Genomic DNA, 20,978 nt, shown 5'->3' on the forward strand with positions numbered 1-20,978 from the left:
CTACCTCATAACACTGATAAAGCCCTAAAGCTGACAGCAGCTAAAGCTTCTGATAGCTTGTCCTTTGCCTTCCAGCCTGGTCCTCTATTGCATTCGGAATGGGTTGGCAAATGGCAAATTCTGCCTTTTAACAATGTGCCACTTTTCACGTGGAAGGAAAAGAAGAAGTACAACTGTAATTTAGAATGGTTTGCCATACAGGAACCAAAAACACACTAGTAAACATTTCCCTCAGAATTATGGCAATTTGAATAAATAATCCTCTCCATTCTAAGGAAGTTGAAATACATAAATAATCCACAATCCCATCAAAGGACTTATATATAGAAAATTAAGCTGTGATACAAAAAAAAGGTGGAGGGGAGATTAAAGCAGCCATTATCATACCCTAGCATATTTATTATCCTTAGGAAAAGTGGGTACAAAAATGCCAGGGCTTTTGTTGGTGGGAAGGAAAGGAAAATAGTTCATACTTATTTTTGAATTTGATGTGAGAAATATGATTATCCAAAATATGTTCTCAATTAAAATGATTTTCAATTACAACTCACCATTAATAAAGTACCTAATTTACCAATAACAGCTGTTACCCAAAAGTTGCTTATATTGAATACAGACACCTGTACTGAAATAATATTCACGTGATTATTCGGGCCTCGTAATCATGCTTTGTAACCACTTAAGCCTTTTTCAAACAAGCCTAACGTACAGCTAATACCTTAAAAAACTTCAAGCCAACAGAAAATGTATGTTTGCATTTCCATTCCAGGGTGTGTATAACACATAAATAGAGAAATAACAGACTGACAAGTCTGAAATTCTGCAGTACTTACCTAGTTAAAAGAAAAATGCTGAACGGATTCGTTTGGTTAAGAATCCCCAAATAAGCTGCAGGTTAGGCTGAAGGTCTACCTTGACACAACCTGACACCTACAGCTGTGTGAATTTCCCCTGGCACAGGAACATGGTGTTAAGCTGATCACTGAATAGGTTCAAAAGGACCTTCACTCTGGCTATGAGTTGGGGTGGGCAAACTTTTTGACTCGGGGGCCACAGTGGGTTCTTAAACTGGACCGGAGGGCCGTAACAAAAGCATGGATGGAGTGTTTGTGTGAACTAATATAAATTCAAAGTAAACATCATTACATAAAAGGGTACGGCCTTTTTTTTTCAATAGTTTTATTCATTTCAAACGGGCCGAATCCGGCCCGCGGGCTGTAGTTTGCCCATGGCTGGTTCTCTCTACTGCATTTTAATAGCAAGTAGGCACAGTTTTACTATTCTAACCAGATCACTAAGCTATTTGATAAAAGGTTCTAGGAATCCACTCCCCTCTTTCCAGCAAAAAATTTCAAAGCTGCACCACAAGTCAAGTCTGTCCGATCAGCTTAAAAGTGATCAAAGAAATAGAATGCTTTGACAACGGAAACCCTGAGAAGTTGGAGGGGAAGGGTCAGACTTGCAAGAATAAAAGGCAATGGAGGAATTCCCTAGGTTATCCTTGGTTGGGGGGAGGGAGAGTGGTGTCTGCCCAGCTCCGCGCCTGCAATTTACACACACACACACACACACACACACACACACACACACACACACGATAGCCATTTCTGTATCGCGCCTGCCCAGGGGCATGCACACATGTGGCACGTCTGAAGCTAGGGGCGCGCCGCCTGAGCAGGGTATGCTCCCATGCTTTACACCTGTCCCATGGCAGTGGCAATGCTGCAAGCCCGGTGCCGTTATGAAGGAGACGAGAAAGCAATCACTTCCCTCAGCATGCACATTGGCTAGGTGGCCACATCCATACAAGATGGGCCGCCGACAAACTCACCTACGCTTACCTACACGCCCTCTAGCTCCTCCAAATTCGTAAAGTATGAAGCAAAAACAACAACAAAACCAACCAAAAGCCCCTTCCGACCTGGTCTCCTTCTGCGTCTCTTTTTGGAGCCGAAGAGTTTGACCCGGGAAAAGACGTTTAACTTGTTTTTGTCGCAGCTGGTCTTGCCTTTGCTGGGGCTGCTGACACACTTGCAGGCGTTGGATTTCTCGCGCTCCCGGGCTTGTCTCTTCTGCCGGATCAAGGAGCTGGCGATAGCCGCCGCCATAGCCACGACGCCCACCACCACCACTTCTTTTGCTGCCCCTTTCTGGCTTTGCCTCCTCCGCCCTCTCCTCCGCCGCTTGTCTGCTGTCTCGCGCCTTTGCCGCCTTTGGCTCTTTAGCCTGCGCTTGCCGGGACTTCTCTGCTCTAGGGCTTCAGCCCAGGAGGGGGCTCAGCATGCCGTCTGAGCTCCTCTGGCAGTGGTCCCGCTCCCGCGCGGGCTGCGGGCTTCGAGCAGCAGGCTGCCTGGGTCGAGCCTACGCCACAGCCCCGGGCCTGGATCGCGGGTGAGAGGCAGAGCTGCGCGACTACGTGCGCTTGGACCCTGCGCCCCGAGGACACTGTGCAAGTCGAGGCGGCTCTGGTCGGAGTTTGGCGGCACCCCCCTTCTCTGACCCTGTGCCTCACGGAGGGGGTTGAAGGAGGGAGGCGAGGCGCGCGGAGGGAGTGCGCGGGCGGGAGAGAGGCTGGGAGCGCTGGCGGCGGAGGGAGGGGGAAGGGGGAAACGCTCCGGGAAGCGCGTCCTCACCCTGGCCCCTCGGACCCTTCGACTAGTCCTTGCAACTTCTTGGGGTGACGATCGGGAAAAGTTGGCCGGTGCCGGCTTTCCGACGGGGATCAAACAGGTAATGGCCTCGCATCTTCGCGGTGGTTGTCGCTGCTGCTGCTGCTCTGGGCGCGGCAAGAAGTCTGAGCACCAGAATTCCGTAGCTGCAAGCACCCTCAGGAAGAGCTTTTTTCCTGCTCCTCAAGCTCAACAGCCTCCCAGAGGCCCCCTCCCCGTGGCGGCCCGGGCCTTCCCCACCCGCCCCACCCCCCCAGTCCCCAGCTGGCCGCTGGTGCTAACACCTGTAGGGGCTTAAGCACTGCCCCATCACCAAATCCTTCTCCATTCCTCTTCCCGAAAGGAGCTTCGGGAACAAACAGTGATGGAGGAGGTACCAAGATGAGCTAGTTGCAGTGGAGGAGCGGGGGTGGGGTGAAGGGGGAGGTGCTTGAAGATGGGGGACAGCAGGATGGAGTGTTTATTCGTATATAACTCTCAGGTGACCAGGTAAGGAATGCCCCAGCTGGAGTCCCCAGGAAGTTCGTCAGTTACTTGCTCTGAGCTCGGACTCACCACACACACCAGTGAGGTATTTCGCCTGGCAACACTTGTAGCCATTCTGGAGAAAGACCCGAGCTCCCAGATGAATTCAGCCTCCCCTCCCCCACCCCCTACCCCCACCCCCCACCCCACACCCACGAGGCAGCAGCAGTAGCATTGGCACTGCAGAGCTGCTTCCGCACACCACGCTGCCACCCAGTGGTTTTTGCTGACTTTTCATTTCGAGCCAGTTGGCACCATCAGAACCCCGCTTTTCCTGTATGCCCCCTCATCATTATATTGGGGTTGGGATCCCAGCAGAGAGCTTGAATTGTGCGCGTTAAGCAGTATTAGGGAAATGCAGAGCCCAGCCAGTCCTCCTTATTTAAGTCCTGACCTAGCCCATCTCCAATCTCCTAACTTCTTTCTTTCTCCCCCCCCCCCCCACTTGCTCCTCAAGCTCAGGCAGCCTCTCTCCCTCCAATTCAGGAATCAAGTATGGCCTTTTGCTCACCTCACTCTATTCACAAGTTCTGTACTTGCCCTGTTCTGTATTTTAATCTGCAGGAGAAAAATGAGTAATGTTGAGGTCAAGAATTTTACAGAGAATGGTACATCCACATCCCTACCTTCAAACAGAAGCGACTGTTTTCCTATTTTACATGATTTCGGATGCCAAAAAGGATGCCCCCAATAGGGCTGCTCTATCTTGGAGCTGCCACTACACTACCTTTACTGGACTTTTCTCCTCCAGATCTTTTCAGAATAGATGTAGATGCAAAACCAAATGCCCAGACTCCAGCCCTTCTTTTTTTGCCTGAACTCCCATCTTGGAAACTCAGGCTTCTTAGCCCATCATAGCTGAATCACCTTACCCTTCTGTAGATTCCAGTGGTCTAGTGGGGAGCTGCTGACACCCACACATACACACTTCTCCCCAGTTTTGAATGTCTCTTGCCTCATCAGAAGCATTACTTTGTGCCTGCAGAAACAGGCTGGGGTGAAGGTTGCAGGGGCAAGATAAGACAGTTACAGGAGGGTGATACCAAATGGTCTGAGATTCCCTGCAGAATAGCCTATATCTTTGCACTTTTGGCTTCCCCACAACAAAATGGAGGGCATGGTAGAATGACAAGTCAATTCAAATATCCAATTCTTCAAACTTTAATTCATGGGGGAAAGCCCTAGTCTGCTCCAACTGGACTTTGAACACCTTGAAACTCAGGACTAGGTCTTGGTCACCACCATAATCCTATCTCCTGGCACAGTTCCTGTCACAGAGGTTATGCTCAATAAAAGTTTATTGGAAATAATTGATGATGACTGGTTTATATTGATTCTGAAGTATGGGAGGATGTTTCCTGGCTCAGAATGTATGCGATTCAAATTCCAGGTATCATGAAGGGAAATAATCTTACTAAAATGGTGAGGGTCAGACCAAAGCCAAATATTTGGGTTGTGGAACAGGCAGTTAAGATATTCCTACTCACTCTCTGCATGTTTCTATCTTCTGAGGATCCCCAATCCCAAAGGTCTTTCTTTTCTTTCTTCTTACTTATCTCTTAAGGCCCCAAACCAAAGCAGGCATGAAAAAACTAAAGGACAAAGTTCTGATTCAGGCAAGGACTAGAACTTAGAACAAGTGGGAATAAGGAAATGGTACTGAGAAAATGAGGGTTGTCCTACACTCTTTTACCTCCACTTTCCATTAGGAGAGCACTCATTGTTGGCTTGTGCAAACACCATTCATAAGGTATTTTCAGGATGCCTGTAGAATTACTAGTATGGCCACTCTGAGGTCGGTACTAGAGGTAAAAGGGCATGGGGAAGACTTCAGGAATATACAACAGAGAGAAAACATCATGACAAAGTCACAAATACAAACATGTAAATACATCAGTTTTACTAACTTCTAGGCCATGAGCTCATCGAACCACTGGGCCAGAGCTAGTAAGATTCTATGTGTGTTTATGGATACCTTTCTTACATTTTATAATCTCAAAAAATGAGAATGTATAGGGAGGCCAGAAGCTCTTACTGCCACATGTTTCCATCAATCCATAAAAGGTACTTCTGTCTTTTTATAGGCCCCCATTATTATTCTTTCTCTATAGTTGAGAAATAACTCATGATTGGTGAGAGTGGAGATAGGGGCCTCTAACTCTGTGTTCTGTCTACCTACAGACCACATGCATTCTCCTTTCTCCTCCTCTAAAGGAACTCACAGAGGCCTGTGACTAGATTAAAGGATTAGCCAGGAGAAAAATAGAGGAAGGCCATTTGGACTTTGGGTTAAAATCATAGTATGCCTTCAGCTTAACCATTAATTAAGTAGATATTTTGATCCTTTCCTAACTCTTGTGTGTATTTCTTAGGTACTTTCAAATTCAGACAAGAATGTGAATATAACTCTCAAGTCTTCAAAGGAGAACTGTGCCCAAATTCTAGTCATTGTTGAAAGCATATGAAAGAAAGACTACCCCACCCTAGAAAAGCATATATTGTCTTTCCTTCATGTTTTAATGCTACCCCAGACCGGTAGTATGCCATTTTCATGGGAAGAAGAAGAAATAACTTTCTATTGACAATTATTTCCAAGGTACCTTGTTCTACTGTCTTGTTCTGTGCTTACCAGTTTGCACTGCACCCTTGCCATGGAACTTCCTGAGTCTCCTCCAGATTCATAGAGTTTCAATTCCCAGGGCTTCCAACTTCCTATGATGGTTGGGTCCACTCTCCTTTGCTTCTCCTAGACCTCCTCCCCCCCCCCCCCCCCCGCCACTGCACAATCCACATAGCTCTCCTTGATCATGTTAAAGAATGAAACATATATAGCTCCTTTCTCCAATTCAACTCACAAAGAGTTCTAGCCTGAGTGATAGGAGAAATATGGTTTCATTCTGACTCTGTTGCTAATGGGCTGTGTGACCTTGAGGATGCCATTTCTCCTGTTGAGGCCTCAGTTTTCCCATCATTAAAGTAACCCTGTGGATTCAATTAATGACTTTCAAATTGTATTCTACAGAGCACTAAGAGTACATGGAGGGGATTTAAGTTTCCTCACCCATGGTTCCATAACAGCATCTCTGCTTTCATTTATTTTATATACTGGGGCTTGTTGTATGATTTCTTATGAAAAAAGGATTATATTGTTAGATACAAAATGTTTGAAAATCTCTGGATGAAATGTTCCTTAAAGTAATTTTGGCTCTGGGAGTCTATGATTTGATTTTATTTTGTATATGCCCCTATTCCTCCAAATTATTTTTCTTCCCCTCCTCATATATTTCTGTCCCCCCTTTCCCTCTCCACTCCACCAGAACATGAACTCTAAACTGGATTTCAAAGAAAAACACATTAAGTTTCCTTGGCTCTATTCCTCATGGGTTCACTTGAGAACCAGGCTTTAGCATTCTTTTCAGAGAGAGTTATGTAAGTTATCAGAGCATAGAATGCTAATCATTCTCTGCCAATCTCTTTTGGCAGAGCTCAGATGAGCTGTAAAGAAGCTGAGGGGACCTACTCTTAAGATTAATCTCCAGGAGAAAGACAAAAATCCAAACAGATGTGACTGTGATGAGTAAAATTGAGGGAATTCAGACAGCCTAAGTAGGAGCAGCCTCCAAGCCATTCGAGCAGGAAGGAATTGGCTGTCTTTCTGAAATTCTGAAAATGAGAGATTTCAAACACCTTCCCTCATGAAGATAAGTTTAAATGGAGCCACTTGCCAGATTGCTCTCTATCTTCATTGCCCATCCATCAGAACATCTGAGTGACCAATTACCAGGTCAAGGACAATAATGAGCTCAAAGTGAGGGAAGGGAGGCAGAATCAAGAGTACCAAAGTCAAGCAACATTGGGATCCCACCTTAACTGAGTAGAGCAGCAAAGGGGGTATTTAAGAGACTGTACAATAAGTACCACCTTTCCTGGTCTAAGTCAAGAGAAATGACTGGATAGATATACAAATGAGGAGATTAGAGAAAAGCCATTAGAAAAAGCATTTGACACTTCAAACAAAACTGAAAATGTAATTTAAGGGACTCTTGTCAATGTGGCACTGGAATTCCAGAGAAAGAAAGAGTGACAACAGTATTTTATAGCAAAACCTGACATATTTATTAGCTGGCAATGAGTCTCTCATAGTCAGATCATTTGGGGGAACTATACTTCAGAACAAAGGTCTCCAGAATCAATTTTTTAGCAATTGATTGGCTCTCCTGACTTGCATTCTTGATGAAAAGCCAAGGAACCCTAGGCTCACATCTCACTAGGATGATGTCTTCATTATGTCCCATTTTTTAGATCATTCTCTAAATACTTAAACTGTAAAATTTACTAAAGCCACCTCTAGTTTGTATTTAAAATCAATTGTGAACATACTGATTAATTCTGATCCTTTAAGAAGAAAAATCCTATAACCCACATAGGATTAATAAAAAATATAAATAAAATTTTATTAATAAAAATCATTATTCAGTCATAATTTACAAACAGTAAAACCATAAAGCACCCTGATGGTATTAATCACATCAATGGATTCAGATCTTTCCCATTTAATTAGTCATAGCAGCTGCAACATTAAGAGTTCAAGGCTCTGGATTACCTGCTTGGTCATTTAATCAAGAAAACCTAGAGAGAAATATTGGATAGTTGGTGTCAAGTTTTCTCTCTTGATCATAAGGAAAGAACACAAGGAAATGAGTCTAAACTACAATATGTGGAGATTTAAGTTTTGTACAAGGAAAACAGTATTTTCAGTAGGGGTTGACAAAATGCCATGATTGCTGATTTTCCTATAGAAGCTTTTTATGAATAGAACAGAAATTTTATCTATCTTGGTGGATATGTGAGTTGATTCCCCCGAAGGTTCTCATTCTATTATAAAAATGATACTATGTACTATTTATATTACCCAGGGCCTGCAACCAAGAATTGGTAACAGGTAGAGGGGGAAGCAACATCATTACTGAGAAAGCTTAAGGTCTTGTCCCCATGGGGCATGGAGAGAGCTAGTGCCATTGATTTTGGAAATCCATATTGGGTGAACTTGGAGCATGTGGGTCAAAGCAGTAAAACACATTTTCTAAAGTTTCTCTTGTCCAATGTGTGGGAAATACTTTCTAGATACAATAAATTTATTCTTTTTTTAAAAATATATTTTATTGAGTTTTTACAGAGAGGAAAGGAGAGAGATAGAGAGTTAGAAACATTGATGAGAGAGAAACATCGATCAGCCACCTCCTGCACACTCCCCACCGGGGATGTGCCCGCAACCAAGGTACATGCCCTTGACCGGAATCGAACCTGGGACCCTTCAGTCCGCAGGCTGACGCTCTATCCACTGAGCCAAACTGGTTTTGGCAATACAATAAATTTATTCTTAACCAAATTGGTTGCCTCATTGGTGACAGAGCCAACAGAAGCCCCAGGTTCTCTAAGTAAGGATGATTCAATTTTATTCAATAATATTTGAAGATCTTGAAAGAGAAGTTGCTATTTTATTAACTGATTAGTGGATAACAAACATAAATGAGGTGTTTCTATGATGAGACATTTATGGCAGACTAAAAATGTGCAAGACTCAGAGGTAAAATATCTGTAACGCTGGGTTCATTTCTTGCCCAGTGAACTAAGTAATCTAAATGAAAAGCTAGGAGGGAAAATGATGGAGGATTTAGGGCAAAAGCAGACAATCAGTAATTTTCCTGGATCTAAGTCATTTCAAGAAATAAGATTTCTTGACAAAGGTGACCTAAACTCAGGATTTGAAGATGGGAATGCAGCGGTTGTAAATGATGTAATGTACATTATTACTTAGAATATGGGGGTGGGCTTCTAAGACAGCAGAAGGAACTCTGTATTGATTACCTATTTGCTAATGACACTGATTCCACCAATTTCCTATCAAGAGTTGTCATTTTTAAAAAATATTTTTTTATTGATTTCAGAGAAGAAGGGAGAGGGAGAGAGAGATAGAAACATCAATGATGAGAGAGAATAATTGATTGGCTGCCTTCTGCACACCCCCAACTGGGCATTGAGCCCACAATCCGGGCATTTGCTCTTGACCGGAATCGAACCCAGGACCCTTCATTCCACAGGCCAACTCTCTATCCACTGAGCAAAACCAGCCAGGGCAAAAGTTGTCATTTTTGAAAGAAGCAGAGATATAATGGGAAAATAGTTCTGTGTTCCCTCGGTATTAAGAATCTTGACATCTTGTTTTGGACACCAACCAGGATTTGGGCAGTAGCACCTGCTGAATACAGAGGAATGATATCCTTCAGATTCTAAGGAGGAGACAAAGGAGAGGTCCATGATCCACCTGAGAACTGTGCAGATACCCTAGATTAAAAAAGCCAACTTAAGTATAATTGATATGCACCCTTATATTGGTTATCTTAGTTTCAGATGTATAATATAGTGATTCAACATTTGTATTCCTTACTATGTGATCACCCTACTAATTCTAGTAATCATCTGTCACTGTGAAAACTTATCACAATATTACTGACTATATTCCCCTTCACCTTTTCACCCATCCCTTTACCCCTCCCTTCTGGTAACCATTCCTTTGGTCTCTGTTTCTCTGAGTCTGTTTTATTTTGTTATTGTTGTTGTTTTAGGTTCCACATATATATGAAACCATAAAGTATTTGTCTTTCTCTGCCTGACTTATTTCACTTTAGCATAATACCCTCTACATCCATCCATGTTGTTGCAAATGGCAAGATTTCATTTTTTTTTATTGTTGCACTAGAGGCCCGGTGCACAAAATTGTACATGGGTACTGTCCCTAGGCCTAGCCTGCAAGCAAGGCCATCTTCCCAGGCTGCCGGCAGCCAGCCCTGCCTCCCCGCCTGATTGACACTTAACTTCAAGCCAGTTCCCCGTTCACCATCCAGCGATGGGAACCTGACGATGAGGGGAGGGACTGAGAGGTTGGCCCTTCCTGCCTGCTTGCCGGCCCCACCCCCACCGCAGGTCACCCTATGTGTGTGGGGTGACCTGCAGGGCAGGGGCCTTAGCCTGGTGCCACCCATATCTCCTGCCACCCACCCCGGGTCCCCGTTTGCCATCGGTGATCGGAGCCTGCTGGCCAGGGAAAGGAGCCAAGAGGTGGTCAGTGCACCTCATAGTGACTGGTCAATCGGTTGTTCTGGTCGTTCTGCCATTATGGACACTGAGCTTTTATTATATAGGATAATATTCCATTGCATAATATTACACACACCAGCTCTATTTTATTGATTCACCTAGATCAGTGGTCGGCAAACTGCAGCTCGACAAACCACAGCTCGCGAGCCACATGTGGCTCTTTAGCCTCTTGGGTGTGGCTCTTCCACAATATACTGGCTCTTCCACAAAATACTGGCTCTTCCACAAAATACCGACTTCAGCGCTGCCGGGAGCCGGTCCATGCTTGCTGTTTCTAGGGACCTGGCATATATGGCATACTGTTCTTAATATGTTTGCTCACCTTCTTGGCACTATGTGTTTTAACCAAGGTCTCTGAGAAAGGTTGTTTCCCCAGGTAGGGATTTTCCCCTGAAGTTAGGGAGGGAATAAAACCTCTTAACTAAGTGCCAGGCGGGTAATTAATCACTTTAACTATGAACAATCATGCTTAAGCTACATAATCTTTACTCCCTGGAATGGAGATAAGAAACACCCTAACCTTTGGAATAGAGATTGATAGGATTGGAATCAACTGGTATAAATACAGATGTAACAAGACAGCAAGACTCAGAACTTAGAAGACAGAACCGAGAAGACAGAACCTAGAGACAGAAGAACTTCGCTGGAGAGAACATGGCAAAAGATCCTGGGCAGAAACTGGCAACAGAACCTAGAGACAGAACCTAGCGAGAGTACATGGCAAAAGAACCTAGAGACAGAACCTGGCTACAGAACCTGGATAGAACATGGCAAGAGAACCTGACTAGAACCTGGTGACTGAACCTGGCTGGAGAACCTGGACAGAACCTGGCTGGAGAACCTAGTGAGGGAACATGGCTACAGAACCTGGCTGGAGAACCTAGCAAGAGAACATGGACACAGAACCTGGCTGGAGATAATAACCAGAACTTCGCTGGAGATCCTGACCAGAACTTGGCTAGAGATCCTGGCTAGGCTGCTGATCAACTGAATGCTGTCTCTGTTTAATTACTTCTTCGCCAACTCCGTCCACACCTTTGGGAACCCCCGGACCTGCTGGGGTTGACCCCGGCATCGCGCATGGGCCACGAAGTTTCAATCACACTGTACATGCGCGCCTGCATGTGGTATTTTGTGGAAGAGCCACACTCAAGGGGCCAAAGAGCCACATGTGGCTCGCGAGTCGCAGTTTGCCGACCACGGACCTAGATGGTTTTTAAACTCTCCACTCTACTTTCAATTTGGGGGGCCAAAACTTGTGTTTCAAAGGGTGGTAACACTCAATAAGTTCTGTGGTTATAACTGGACAAGCAACCTGTAACTATTTTTCTTTAATCCTTACAACAACCTCTATGGTAGCTATCACTATTGCCATTTTACAGATGAGGAAAGTAAAGTCTAGAAAGATTAAATGATATGTCTGTTATTTCCTGACCTCTACACAGGTGGCAGTGCCAGTATTTAAGCCAAGGGTACTCAGCCAATACAATTTATGTGTACAACACCAGCCTTTAAATATGACTTTTTCCTTTTTGGCACTGTGTCTGGAATTTTGGTTGCTGAACAATATGGTGCCTATTATGGCTATCTCTTGGCTTGGGTAACAGAAAAAGATGGGGAATATAGAATGATTTCAATTCAGTTAAGTTTTTTATTTCTTGTTCTTAACAAAAGTGAATTATGGAACAAACAGGAAAAGATATGGCCTATGTTTAGTTATGAGCATAGTTCATATACTTTTAATAACTTCTTAGAGTGATATTTACAGAAAACTGCTACATTTTGCACTAAAATGAAATGATTATAAATCACTGCTTAATGTCATTCTGGGTTTCTCAGCTCAGGGAGTACTTTGACACCAGGACCTACTCCGACTCAAGTAATCTAGAGCTTTAGATTAGTCTAGAGCTAAGACCCAAGAGATACTCTCTGGCCTTTGTCTTCATCACTACTTCGCAGAGATAAGAAGTGAAAGCACTCCCAATTCTCTCAATTCTTTTCATACAAGGAAAAGTGGCCTTCCACATTGTAATCTTTTTTGTGCCATTTGCTTTAAGCTATAGGAAATTTGAGTTCAACCAAAACAGAGAAAAATATTACACACAGTGTATGTGCTTCCACTCCTGGATCACATGACTATCCTTTTGCAATCAGAAATTTTTTTTCAGTATTCATTCTAACTAATTTGCTCTTAAAGTATAATCAACAGATTGAAATCATTTTATAACTTCTGCAATGACTGAATACCTCAAGCAATTTTTAGAACTTGATTTCCTAACAGGGGTCTTGATACTCAATTAACAATCTCATTCTAGAGGAGATATCTGAGATAAGAGTAGTTAAATAAATTTGCCCTGAGTCAAATTGTTCATTCATTCATTCAGTCAGTCAATCAGTCAATCAGTCAAAATTTACTGAGAACACTTTGGACTGTACTGAGCTATGCCCTGAGAGATGCATGATAAAACTTTAAGCTAACAAATGAATTAAAGAACATGGGAAAATCACTGTCTAAGGCAGAAAATACTAGTAATTTTTTTATGTAGACTTCAGTATCTTTATTGAATGGGGACAACTAGGACTTGGGTGGTATTTTAATATGTTGGAAACATTTTTAGAAATCTTCCTACTTACTGCATTCCTCTTCCTGCCCCTAAAATTCCAGTGCCTACTTTCTCTGTCAGAATCTTGTATCCTGTATTTTGGAAAAAAAAAAAAAAAACTTAAAAAATTACTAAGGGAAACAACAGTGCTCTATTTCACTATACAAATAACATAGTATGTGTAAATATGTGTGTGTTTGTGTGTGTATATAAACACTCTAGGTTGGCCTTTGACAATGCTATAAAGCCAGCACTTCAGTCCAGATGCCCACTGTCCTTTATGAAGCCCCACAGGAATCTTCTTTGACAGAGAAGAGTTTAGGATCCAGGTTTTCCTAATTCTTCTCCTTCATGTCACATGAAACTTATATTAAATAATTTTATTACTGTTGTTAATTTGTCTTTGTTTAATTTTCAGACCCAGTCAAGCACCCTAAGAAGGTTGAGAAAAAAATTGTCCTCCCTTGTACTTTCCTCAGCTCAGATAGCTCCTCTGAGCTCTAGATATGTATAGTCCTATCCAAATGCCTCAAATATGCAGGACCTCAAACAAAACTCAAAAATTGAACTTATCCACCAAACTGGTTCCTCTTCTCTTATTCCATGTGGCTATTAAGATTATTTCTTTTGGAGAGAAAGCAAGATGGCGGCATAGGTAAACACCTGAGATTGCTGCCTCGCACAACCACTTAAAAATACAACTAAAAGACGGAACGGACATCAGCCAGAACCACGGGAAGGATGGCTGAGTGGAAATTCTACAACTAGAAGGAAAGAGAAAAGCAAACTGAGACTCAGAGGAAGTGCGGAAGCAAGGTACAGAGGTGCATGCGGAGAGGGCTGGCGGCTGAGGACACGGTTGTCTTTTTCAATCGGGAGGGAGTATCAAGCTCTGAGCTCCAGTTCCGGGTGAGTCTCTGGGGACCCAGACTCATACTGGAGAAACTGGACTGTCTGGCATCAGTTGGAACTCGAGGGCAGCTGTCTCTCAGAGGTGCTTGCAGCGATTGCCAGGACACTGAGGAGCGGGGCCACTGAGGGTAGGACTGAGAGCAGCCATAACTGCTCACTCTGCCCTGTTGATCCCCTGGGACTCCGCTCTGCCCAAGCCGTGCATGGAGGCTTTTGCAGATGAAAGACCTGGCCCTTTGCAATCTGATAATTACCTAACAAACTGCAGCTGGCCCAAGGCCCCATGGCAACTTGCATTGCTTCACAGCTGGCTCCTGCTGGATAGCATCAGGAAGAGGCTAGATTAGCACCTCCTTAGATATCCAGGAGCCAGTGTGCCCGGGGGTCAGAGTGGGACCATACAGATTGCAGCTTGTCGGATCCATAAAGGACACACTCAGATGGCAGACTCAGTGGGCACCAAAGCCCCATTGAAGCAAGTCTTTCCCTGGAGGGGTGTCTCCAGCACAGAAGTTCTCCCACTGTAGACACAGCTCATTCTCACAACCAATTGGCCTGGAGGTCAATTCCTCCCAGTGTTACCTACAACAATCAAGGCTTAACTATAACAAGACTGTGCACAAAGCCCACAAGGGGGTGCACCAAGAGTGTCTACCTCAGGTAATTGGGGAGGCTGAGCCACTGGGCCCTATCGGACACCTAGCACAGAAAGCCACTCTATCGACACAGAGAAGCATAAAAAAATGTGGAGACAAAGAAACAGGACACAAATGACAGAAATGGAGGAAAGCAAACTACTGGATATAGAGTTCAAAACCACACTTTTAAGGTTTTTCAAGAATTTTCTAGAAACCGCCGATAAACTAAATGAGACCCTCAAGAAATCTAGTGAGACCCTCAAGGTTGTGATAAAGGACCAATTAGAAATTAAGCATACACTGACTGAAATAAAGAATATTATATAGACTCCCAACAGCAGACTAGAGGATTGCAAGAATCAAGTCAAAGATTTGAAATATGAAGAAGCAAAAAACACCCAACCAGAAAAACAAAATGAAAAAAGAATCCAAAATAACGAAGATCGTGTAAGGAGCCTCTGGGACAGCTTCAAGTGTACCAACATCCGAATTATAGGGGTGCCATAAGAAGAGAGAGAGCAAGATATTGAAAACCTATTTGAAGAAATAATGACAGAAAACTCCCCCTACCTGGTGAAAGAAATAGACTTCCAAGTCCAGAAAGTGCAGAGAACCCCAAACAAAAGGAATCCAAAGAGGACCACACCAAGACACATCATAATTAAAATGCCAAGAACAAAAGACAAAGAGAGAATCTTAAAAGCAGCAAGAGAAAAAAAGTCAGTTACCTACAAGGGAGTACCCATATGACTGTTAGCTGATTGATCAACAGAGACTTTGCAGGCCAGAAGGGAGTGGCAAGAAATATTCAATGTGATGAATACCAAGAACCTACAACCAAGATTACTTTATCCAGCAAAGCTATCATTCAGAATTGAAGGTCAGATAAAGAGCTTCACAGATAAGAAAAAGCTAAAGGAGTTCATCACCACCAAACCAGTATTATATGAAATGCTGAAGGGTATCCTTTAAGAAGAGGAAGAAGAAGAAAAAGGTAAAGATACAAATTATGAACAACAAATACACATCTATCAACAAGTGAATCTAAAAATCAATGAATAAATAATCTGATGAACAGAATAAACTGGTGTATATAATAGAAGCAGGGGCATAGAAAGGGAGTGGACTGACTATTCTTGGGGGGGCGGAGCGGTGTGGGAGGTGCAGGAAGAGACTGGACAAAAATCGTACACCTATGGATGAGGACAGTTGAGGGGGGTAAGGGAGTAAGGGCAGAGAGGGGGTGGGAACTGGGTGGAGGGGAGCTATGGGGGGAAAAAGGAACAACTGTAATAATCTGAACAATAAAGATTTAATTAAAAAAATATTATTTCTTTTACCCTACTTCTTTCTGGATCTATCCACTATCTGACTCAAGGTAGAAACTTGGGCATTATCCTGAATTCTTCCCTCTCCCACCCATACCCTAGGAATGACCAAGCACTGCAGGTTCGACCTTCTTAGTATAATTCTTAAATTCCTATTGTTAAGACTTTTACCTATTTCTATTTCATTTCTTGCCTGAATTTCACTATAGCCTCCTCTCTGACCTATGATCAAATTGCTCTACTCGTTGCTACAATTAGAATAGATAAATTTGATCAGGTCATGCCCTGTAACACGTCTCAGTTGCTGTCCACTTACAAGCCCTCCATTATCTTGCCCCAGACTTGTTTGTCACACTGCACTGTCACACACTGTATTTCAGGTGTGTCAAAGTACTAACCTTCCCTCAAATACCCCCTCCTGCCCTTTAGCTACTCCAACTGCTGTAACTTTAAAATTTCTATTCCTTCATACTCAGAAAACTTTTCAAGATATATCTCAGGCACTATCTGCTCTGGGAAATCTCCCCTGACAATCCCCATGTAAAGACACAGTTTCCTCTTCTCTGCTCCACAGCACCCTGTACATATAGTTATTATGGCATTTATAATATTAATTTCTGTCTACTTCTCTGTCAGGCCTACAGTGAACTCCCTAAGGTAGGGACTAGGACTTTGTCCCTGGGTCCCCACATCTGGACAGATAAGGGATCAATAAATTATAGTTTCTTGGCTAAATAAAATAGCTAATTCTCCCTCTCTCTGTTTGGAAATCAGACAGTATACATCTAGAGCAATGAAATGTAGGACAGGGTAAGAGTAGATTTTTGTACAATTCATATTAAAGTGTGGCCATGTCTTAACTACAAACAGAAGAACTATAGTTCAGGCATTGAACTATAAGCCAGAGATTATTGCCTCTTTGTGAAAGGCAAAGTTAAGTCAGTTTAGTAATTAGATTAGTCCATATTTTAGCCATATTCTGATATTAAAATAATTATTTGCAAGTATAAAACACTTTAAGGTAGCCAGAGTAGGATTCAATTACCTCCATTTTACAGAACAGAAAACTTGTCACCAACATTAAACAACAGATCTATTTATTAATCAGTTTAGGCCTTACCACATCCCAAAGAGGAATTGCAGTTGCTCACAAAAAAAAAAGTGTACAGGAAAATAAGATTTAGAACAAAGAAAAAAAAAACATTGGGGTGAAGGAAGGGGAGTCAGCCACTAGAGGAGGCCAGTAGGGCTTCAAACTCAACCAGTAGGTTTCTGAATCCTAGTCTGATTCCCTTTCAGCCCCATTAGACTGCCTCCAAAAGAGTTTGACCCACTGGGTAGCGATCAGCAGGAGTTTTGTTTGCATTTTTTTTTTAAAAGCAACAACAATTTTGACTCATAAAGAAAATAGCCCAGTATCTATTAGAATAATCTCCCATCAACTGTAACCACTGAAAATTAAATCAAAACTTGAATTACTGCAATTATCCTGCTTGGATTAGGAACCTAATCAGCCAACAGAAAAGAGGCAAGGTGAAATGAGCTGAGACCACAAAGAAAGTTGGTCCATGAGGGTGCAGGGACCTGGGTTTGTTTTGTAGAGCTACATATATCCTGGAACATGAATTAGACCAAAAGGTGACTTGGTTTTAGAGGTAAATTAATTCAATTTTGACCACAACACATTATACAGACATCCACCTGTTCCTAGATTTTTTTGAGAATTTCAACAATAATGTGGCTTTATGTGGCTCCTGTGACTGAACCAGAATCACAGTTATCATTTTCCTAAGTGTTTTACTGAAATTTAAAATGATAATACCTATAAAAGCTCTCCAGTGCTGACATTTCCAAGTCTCTTTACCAACACAAACAAAATTAGAAAATGGAAAATATAACCTTTCTAGCCCTGTACTTTCTTCACAAGAGTATAAAATTGAAAGGCAGTCTATATTCCAGCATCATAACCAAATAGCAAGAATGATAATGACACGAGAGCGATAATAATAATAGCAACTATTTTTTGAGAGCCTTTACTCTGGACCAGGCACTGAATATGTTAACTTATTTAATTCTCACAGCAACCCTATGAGGGAGGAACTATTATTATGTCCATGATACACATGTGGAAAATGAGATTTTAAATGGTGAGGTTAAAAAAATTGCCTAGGTTCACACACTAACAAGTGCTGGAACTGAAATAATAACTCAGATAATCTTGCTATACACAGATGTACAAATAATCCTAATGTAATCCTAATTTATAGTTATTTACTCATATAGATGCATTATATATTTTGTGGATTGTTTCTAACTTTTTTTTACTTCCTCTTGCTTTTGTTGTTGTTATTTGTATCACTGCTAAATTAACATTCCAGTAGTAGGGTCCCAGGGTAAGTAATAATACTCCTAAACTTATAGAAAGGTATATGATTTCTTCAAGAAGTGTGAATACTTCTCAGTTTTTCCCCTTAATGCTCACTTCAGTGATTTCTGTCATATTTTGCAGCTTGGAAATCACTTATTCACATGTATATAACTAACACTGGTGTTGCCATGGGGATTTAGGTCAATGCTACTAGCAGGGGCCTGATTTGCATATTCTGTTGGTTAGTACTGGTACTTGCCAATCCTGTCAAATTCTCCCTTCCACTACCATGACTAATCTCATGTGTTGGTGATATATGGGATTCATGACTGTTAGGAACTGATTTCTCGGGTTATTTAACACTTCATTTCTCCTTGGTAACAGCTTGATTAAACCTAAAAAAAAAAAAAAAGGTCAACAGAAAAATAAAATCGTCTTTTAGGAAATTAGTTAATGAAAAGGGAAAGTAGAAAGAGCTAAGAATATAATAATACAGGGGTTGGCAAAAGTAGGTTTACACTTACTCATGGAAATACTGTAAGTAAATAATACAAAAATTAATAAATAATACAAGAATAAACTCATCACTGTAAACCTACTTTTGCCCACCCCTATATAAAACAATATAAATGATACATTTCATTATGGATATTCTCGAATTGATCATCTTGACTAAGAGTCTTCTCTGTGCCTGGTAGTGTGCTAGGTGCTTCTGTATATATTATTTCATTCCATTTTCACAATAATCATATCAGGCCTGGAGAGGAGAGTTTGAGTCACATTGCTCAATTCATATAGTAGCAAGTGATACTCTCTGAACAAAGATGGACCAGCCAAGTGTGTTTGACTCCTTCCGCACCACTGGAGTGGGACTTTAGGTGAAGTTTACTTTCCATTCAATATCATGATTCTCTAGAGAACAGAAAGAGGGCCAATAACCAGGAGCTGCAAGGAAGCAGATTAGGGTTAACTTTTATGAAGCCATTTCTAACAACAGGGGCTGTCCAAAAATACTCAGAATGGATTATCTTGAGAAGTAATCAGTACCTTGTCACTGGAAGTGTTCACATGGGTGCTGCAGAATTCACGCAGTCCTGCGAAACCCCTATCAGACGTTATAGAAGGAATTCTTGAATTTAGTGAATTAATGAATTATCATGGACCTGTTTGTCAAAGCTCCAACACAAAGATCACCAGAGAAGCCTACTGGTCATAAAAAGTTGGTCATGTGAAACATGCTGAGTAAGAGAAAGTACTCCCTTGACAGAGTTCTCACTGGTGGCTCAAAAGGGGAGAGTTAGAGAATAGTACTTAGAGGGTTTTAGGGGCTAGAGTTGGTCATTAGGTGGTTTTAGGGAACAATTTTATAACTATGGTCCTTACAAATTCAGGTCAAAATTTGTAAACTAGGTGAGTTGCTGGAATAGTCAATGGTCTTATCCTTGGTACACATGAGCAATATGGAGTTACTCTTAAAAGAGTCCAAGCTTATTTTGTTCATTATATTCCACATATGAGTGAGATCATGTGATACTTATCTTTCTCTGACTGGATTATTTTGCTTAGCATAATACTCTCCAGGTCTCTCCGTGCTGTCTCAAAGGGTAAGAGATGCTTCTTTTTCACAGCTGCATAGTATTCCATGGTTTAAATGTACGACTGCTTTTTTATCCACTCATTTTCTGATGGGCACTTTGGCTATTTACAGATCTTAGCTATTATAAATTATGTTGATGTTTAGAGGGGTGCATATATTTGTTCTAATTGGTGTGTTTTGGGATTCTTAGGATGTATTTCTAGAAGTGGGATCACTGGGTCAAATGTCAGTTCCATTTTAATTTTTTGAGGAAACTCCATACTGTCTTCCATAATGGTTGCACCAGTCTGCATTCCCACAAGCAGTGTACTAGGGTTCCCTTTTCTCCACATCCTCACCAGCACTTGTCATTTGTTGATTTGTTGATGGTAGCCATTCTGACAGGTGTGAGATGGTACCTCATTGTTGTTTTGATTTGCATCTCTGATGATTAGTGATTTTTATCATTTTTTCATATGTCTCTTGGCCATCTGTATGTCCCCTTTGGAGAAGTATCTATTTAGGTCAGTGGTTCCCAATGTGGGAAACATGCCCCACAGGGGGGGCAATTTGATTTTTAAGGGGGGCAATTTGAGAATGAGTTATTAACAGTAAATTTTTTGCATTTCTTATGGTTCTAGGGGCCTCATATACAGCATATAAATATATATTGTGACATATTTATGCATTTCAATTCTCTATTATGTTTTGAAACTTTATGCTATTTATTCATATCACTTCATATTATTATTATTTTTATTCATATTATTATTTTTAACAATTTCTTAGTGATTTCTTCCTCAGTACTTCAATGTCCTTTTGTTATTTTTCTCTTTCATAGATGCCATGTTCTTTGGAAGCTTATTTAGACCAAGTGAATAGCCTTTTAGGCTTCCTCCACGTGAACAAGAGTTCACTTTTTGAATAATAACAATTATATGTCACAGACAGGGCACCAGGATTTTACAAATGCTTAGGTGGGGCATGGCCAAAAAAAAGGTTGGGGACCACTGATTTAGGTCCTTTGCCCATTTTTTAATTGGATTGTTTGTCTTCCTTTAGTTAAGTTGTATGAGTTCCTTACATATTTTGGAAATTAACTCCTTATCAGATGTATCATTGGCAAATTTGTTGATGATAGCCATTCTGACAAGTGCCATTTTAATTTGATCTCTATGGTGATTAGTGACTTTGAGCATTT

General features: G+C 41.8%; 1 protein-coding gene across 4 annotated transcripts in view; it reads right to left on the reverse strand.

Annotated features, from left to right (window-relative positions):
- Window positions 1-20,978, reverse strand: part of FGF13 (fibroblast growth factor 13) — a 606,985-nt gene that overhangs the window by 102,363 nt on the left and 483,644 nt on the right. Inside the window, exon 1 of one of the 4 annotated variants that reach the window (XM_081115040.1) lies at window positions 1,922-3,009. The exons of the other annotated variants lie outside the window; for them this stretch is intronic. Within the exon in view, the coding sequence (XP_080971166.1) occupies window positions 1,922-2,108 (187 nt within the window). The 5' untranslated portion in view covers window positions 2,109-3,009. Of the gene's footprint in view, window positions 1-1,921; window positions 3,010-20,978 lie in introns of those variants that run through there. 4 annotated transcript variants of the gene reach the window in all.

Source organism: Myotis nattereri (assembly GCF_964212035.1).
Source record: "Myotis nattereri genome assembly, chromosome: X".
Classification (NCBI taxonomy): domain Eukaryota; kingdom Metazoa; phylum Chordata; class Mammalia; order Chiroptera; family Vespertilionidae; genus Myotis; species Myotis nattereri.